This window comes from Tachysurus vachellii, chromosome 9 (assembly GCF_030014155.1).
Source record: "Tachysurus vachellii isolate PV-2020 chromosome 9, HZAU_Pvac_v1, whole genome shotgun sequence".
NCBI lineage: Eukaryota > Metazoa > Chordata > Actinopteri > Siluriformes > Bagridae > Tachysurus > Tachysurus vachellii.
The window spans coordinates 24941419-24947270 of record NC_083468.1 but is presented as its reverse complement, the minus strand read 5'-3'; the positions used below and the strand labels follow the sequence as shown (position 1 = coordinate 24947270).

Here is a 5852-nt window from a genome sequence, read left to right as displayed (position 1 = left end):
GCTGACAGTTGCTTTAAATGTTTTCCACTTGTAAATGATTTTCCATACAGTGGAATGTCTTTTATACCCCTTACCTTACCAGACTCATAAGCATCAACAACAATCTTCTTTCTAAAGGCTTCAGAGAGCTTTTTGCATCTCACCATGGTGATACCTCTCACTTTAACAATTAAGAGCAAAAAGAATTTAATAAGGTTTATTAAAATAATAAAGGTTTAAATAAGACAAACCTCCTTCAAAATGCTCTGTAACACCTGCTGTGATACACCTTTTATACAATTTAAGTGCAAATACACGTTGGGGTATACTGTACTTAATTTTTTCTCACAAGATATTAGATTTCTTTTAAATTACATTTTACAGATGTAAAACAATACTTTTACTACAAAACAATACTTTTCTTTGGTTTTATTTGTTTATTTATTCGTTGTATTACCTGAATCTTCCAATATTGTTAAAATGATCAAATGCCCATATCTTTAACTTAAAAAAAAAATAACACAGGCTTAAATGGGGTGTCCTAATTTTTTCACATGACTGTAAGACATACTGTAAGGATACTTTTTTGAAAAAACAAAATTGTCATTGAAAAGACACAACCATTATTTGACCAACATGCTCTTGGTTGTAAGGTGCACGATGTCTGCCACCAGAAAGATCTCGACTGGTATTGCAGTGTGTATGTATTATTGGGCGTGATTCTGTTTCCATTGAGTGATTTTCTCAGGAGGAGTCAGTGCATAATGTTGCATAAAAAGCCTTCATATACAGTATAGCATAAAAGTGGGCGATTTGTTTGTGCTGTTGTGGCAGAATGTCACATACAAAATGCTACTACTACTATGGAGTATAGTGAATGCACTGGAATGTATCATTTAACATGAGTAGCTGTGTGTACAGAGCCAGAATGCAGCTTATAGCAGTGTATGCATGTGTATGTGTGCCCATGGCATTTCTCTCTACTCTGATCTCTTCTCAGCTCCTCCAGCAGCAAGCCTGTCGACTCATCACCGGCCCTTCACACTTGCCTGTGGTGTCTCGAGAAGGGAACATCACGCTGGGGGGCTTGTTTTCACTGCATGATGCGATGATGGAGCCACGGCTCTCTTTCAGCTCTCAGCCTAAATCTGCTCAGTGCACTGGGTCAGTCAGTCACTCTACAGTGCAGTCGCTTTACACTCTTTCTGGATGATGCTTTTTATTTTCATTTTGATGTAGAATGATGTATTTATTTTTACATGTGGGTGTTAAGCTGTATTGGCATTTTTACTCTGTTGTATCGTGCAAAGAGGTTAATATTTTATCACTGTACTATTTTTAGCAAAGTCAGGAAAATTCAATAATTTTAAGAAACAGAAAGAGATTATCAAGCTGAATAGGTTATGATAGGAACTATATATATATATATTTTCTGATTATGCATATATATATATATATATATATATATATATATATATATATATATATATATTCTTTTTAGAAATAATGTTACTAAATTATGAATCAGATTTCCATTTTACTGAAACAAATAAGAGTTTACCTTCCCCTGTATCTGACAGATTTAATTTCAGGACATTTCGTTGGATGCAGACAATGATTTTTGCCATAGAAAAGATCAACAGGGACAATCGTCTTTTGCCGAACATTACCCTTGGCTATAAGATCTATGATTCGTGCAGTACACCTCTCCATGCACTTCATACAGCTATGGAGTTGATGGGGGGAAGAGAGGAGGAGAGTAATGATCCATTCTGTCAGGGCAGGGTGCCTGCGGTTATTGGTGATGGTGGATCCACACTTTCGATGGTGGTTGCACACTTTCTAAGTGTTTTCCAACTACCACAGGTAAGGTTTACACAAAAGGTTGTAGGCTTATGCAAAACTATAAATGTTGCCTAAAGCTGTACTCACATTAAGTATTATTTTTATTCGATCATTACCACTCCAATCTTCTATCTTTTTCCTCTCCTCTCCTTTCTGAAGGTCAGCTATTTCTCTAGTTGTGCATGTCTGAGTGATAAGAAGATATTCCCAGCATTTCTAAGGACCATGCCAAGTGATTTCTTCCAGGTGAATGCCTTGGCTCAGCTGGTACAACACTTCGGCTGGACCTGGGTGGGAACAGTGGCTGGAGATGATGCTTACGGCCGTGGAGGAGCCCAAATCTTCGTTGACAAGGTGACCAAACTGGATGCTTGTATTGCATTTTATGAGATCATTCCCAAAAACCATGCCCCAGCAGAAATGTCTAGGATTGTGGAGCGCATAAATGCCTCAGGAGCACGAGTGGTGTTAGTGTTTGCTTTAGAGCAGGATGCAAAAGCTCTCTTCACTGAAGCTCTCAAACACAATCTGACAGGGATCCAGTGGTTGGCCAGTGAGGCCTGGATCACAGCTGCAATCCTCACCACACCAGAGTTTCAGTCCATTTTGCAAGGCTCAATGGGTTTTGCCATTCGCAAGGCTGATATCCCCGGTTTGCAGCCTTTCCTGCTGCGTCTGCACCCCTCCACGTTCCCTGATGATCCTTTTGTGTTGCAGTTCTGGGAGGAGATGTTTGGCTGCTCTCCTCTAACTGCAGTCAATAAAACGTTCCCAAATAAACCCCCTTGCAATGGCTCAGAGATACTGGCTAATGTCAAAAGCATATACTCAGATGTATCTCAGCTGAGGATCTCCTATAATGTTTATAAGGGAGTGTATGCCATTGCTTATGCTCTGGATGCGATGCTGAAATGTGTGCCAGAGAGAGGACCCTTCCCTGGGGGAGCTTGCCCTGACACCCGGACCATAAAGCCATGGCAGGTTAGACGTGTAAATCCTCATTCATCTCAATTCCTCTCAACTTACATATTGCAGTGAATTACTTTCTATCTGTGGTTCCACTGATATCTTGAGAAAAATGAATATCTATATTTTTTACGAGATACAAAATAATTATTTATTTATTTATCTATTTATTTATTGATCAATTGTCATATGCACAAGCTTTCATTTACAATGCTGCAGAAAAAAAAAGAAAAAAAAAAAAAGAAAAAAAAAGAAAAGAAAAGAAAATGTAATAAAGATATATACATGTAAGGTACGACATATTTTCTGCATCTCTTTCTCTGTCTCTATCTCTGTGTCTGTCTCTATCTCTCTGGCAATTAATCTTCTCAGTCTTATTTCCTCTCCATGTTCCAGCTCCTGCACTACCTAAAAAAGGTAGACTTCACTAATGAGTATGGTGAAGAAACTAAGTTTGATGCAAACGGTGATCCTGTGGCCATGTACGACTTGATCAACTTCCAGCTCTCAGAGACCGGCGAGGTCCAGTACGCCACTGTGGGCACGTTCGACGAAACCAAGAGCATTAAATTGTTAATAGAGGAAAATCTAATTATCTGGAATGGCAACCAGAGACAAGTAAGCCTGTGTGTTATTATAAAACCAAAATGACATCACACCTTGATTTTATATACATTATCACATTATCCTATTATCTATTATCTGGCTGCATTGTAAAGACCCCACTTTATAAATAATTACTGAATTTTAAAGCTCATAAATAAGTCATTTATATCTTTTTAGTTGGCCTCCTCTTTGCTCTGCAGGTCCCTGTGTCTGTCTGCAGTAGCAGTTGCCCCCCAGGCACCAGGAAGGCCATTAGGCCTAGTTTCCCTGTTTGCTGCTTTGACTGCGTTCTCTGTGCAGCTGGGGAGGTTAGCAATCAGACAGGTGAGTTACCTGCAACTGTCTAGATAAAATGATGACAGATATTTTGTCATTTTTGCATAAATTGCATATTGTTATTTATGCAATATTATTACTGTGTTATAATAATAGTAATAATAATACTAATAATACTAATAATAATAATAATAATAATGATAATAATAATGATGATGATGATGATAATGATGATGATGATGATGATGATGATGATAATAATAATGATGATGATAAGAATAATAATAATAATAATAATAATAATAATAATGATGATGATGATGATGATGATGATGATGATGATAATAATAATAATAATAATAATATTAATAATAATATTAATAATAATAGACTGTTTGTGTTGCAGTTGTTCCAAAACTTTAACTCAAATATGACTACTGGGTTTATAACAAACTGCGTTTATTTACAAGTTAGTGAATTTTAATTGTGGGGAAGTCGTGGCCTAACGGTTAGAGAGTCTGACTCCTAACCCTAAGGTTGTGGGTTCGAGTCTCGGGTCGGCCACGACTGAGGTGCCCTTGAGCAAGGCACCGAACCCCCCAACTGCTCCCCGGGCGCCGCAGCATAAATGGCTGCCCACTGCTCCGGGTGTGTGTTCACAGTGTGTGTGTGTTCACTGCTGTGTGTGTGCACTTTGGATGGGTTAAATGCAGAGAACGATTTCTGAGTATGGGTCACTCGTACTTAGCCATATGTCACGCCACTCACTTAATTTAGTTATTTTTTTGTTTTTTCTGTGTGTGTGTCAAGATGCCATAGAGTGTGTGACATGTGGACCTGAGTTCTGGTCCAATCTGAAGAGAGATGCCTGTATACCAAAGCTGGTGGAGTTCCTGTCCTACGCTGACACCATGGGCATTGCATTGCTGGCTGTAGCCTTGCTGGGATCCTGCACCACACTTGCTGTTGGTCTCATTTTCGCCCTTAAACGCCACACTCCTCTGGTCAGGGCTAACAACTCAGAGCTCAGCTTTCTCATTCTCAGCTCTCTTTGGCTGTGCTTCCTATGTGCCCTTGCCTTTATTGGACAACCTACTTCCTGGTCGTGCCAGTTACGTCACACTGCTTTCGGCATTGCCTTCTGTCTCTGTCTGTCTTGTATTTTGGGAAAGACAATGGTGGTTCTGATGGCTTTCAAATCCACTCTGCCAGGTAGCAATGCCATGAAGTGGTTCAGACCACCACAACTACGTGCTCTGATCTTCCTGTGTACAGCAGTGCAGGTTGGGATTTGTGGTGCATGGCTGGGTTTGGCACCTCCTGTCCCACGTAGACTAATGACTCGGGAGTCAGCACACATCATCTTGCTGTGTGACATGGGCTCAACACTTGCCTTCTCTCTGGTTCTGGGCTACATTGGCCTGCTGGCTGCCGTTTGCTTCTTGCTGGCTTTCTTCGCCCGGAAACTTCCAGACAACTTCAACGAGGCCAAATTCATCACTTTCAGCATGTTGATTTTTTGTGCTGTCTGGATTGCCTTTGTTCCAGCATATGTTAGCTCTCCAGGAAAGTACACGGTGGCTGTAGAGGTTTTTGCCATCCTGGCTTCCAGTTATGGCCTTTTGCTGTGTATCTTTGCCCCAAAGTGTTACATCATCCTCCTCAGACCAGAGAAGAACACAAAGAAGCATCTGATGGGCAAAACCACATCAGAAAAAAATATATAGCATTATATCTAGTGAATTTGAAATATACTGTATATGTTTAATTGTGGGTTTATAGATTAGCCCATCAAATAATAATAAAAAAACGCCAACTGAAGTTTCCAACTGCAGGAAAACTTATTAGTTGAAAAATTCTTCCTTGTTCCTTATTATTTCTGCAATAAAACATTGTCTTGTAACTCCTATGTATAATGCCATTACTGTAGGTGACAAGATGGTTATTTTTAATCACCTAAAATAAGGCCACAAGATAATATATTGAGACCGTGGCATAAAATATTCAAGCTATGAAATAATATCATGAGGAAGGGATATGATAATATATAATATATACATAATACATAATATATTGTGGCCACCCAATGATATTAAATATTGCTACTATACTGAAGCTACAAGATTAGCAACTGCATATATAAAAATATATAGAAGCCATGACATAATGTATAGAGGTTA

At 39.1% G+C, this 5852-nt stretch overlaps 1 protein-coding gene across 1 annotated transcript; it reads left to right on the top strand.

Moving 5' to 3' along the window:
* Positions 1-1030: 1030 nt before the first annotated feature.
* Positions 1031-5399, top strand: LOC132851118 (extracellular calcium-sensing receptor-like). The gene is made up of 6 exons (XM_060877754.1): positions 1031-1143; positions 1560-1845; positions 1984-2805; positions 3187-3408; positions 3597-3720; positions 4483-5399. The coding sequence occupies exons 1-6, from the start codon at positions 1088-1090 to the stop codon at positions 5397-5399; spliced, it is 2427 nt and encodes an 808-aa protein (XP_060733737.1). The 5' UTR covers positions 1031-1087.
* The last annotated feature ends 453 nt before the right edge of the window (positions 5400-5852 follow it).

Bases quoted from the DNA above. Each gene is read 5' to 3' on its own strand.
- LOC132851118 (XM_060877754.1), top strand. From the start codon at position 1,088: ATGATGGAGCCACGGCTCTCTTTCAGCTCTCAGCCTAAATCTGCTCAG. The intron at 1,846-1,983 runs GTAAGGTTTACA...TCCTTTCTGAAG, and splicing joins GTGTTTTCCAACTACCACAG to GTCAGCTATTTCTCTAGTTG. The intron at 3,721-4,482 runs GTGAGTTACCTG...GTGTGTGTCAAG, and splicing joins GGAGGTTAGCAATCAGACAG to ATGCCATAGAGTGTGTGACA.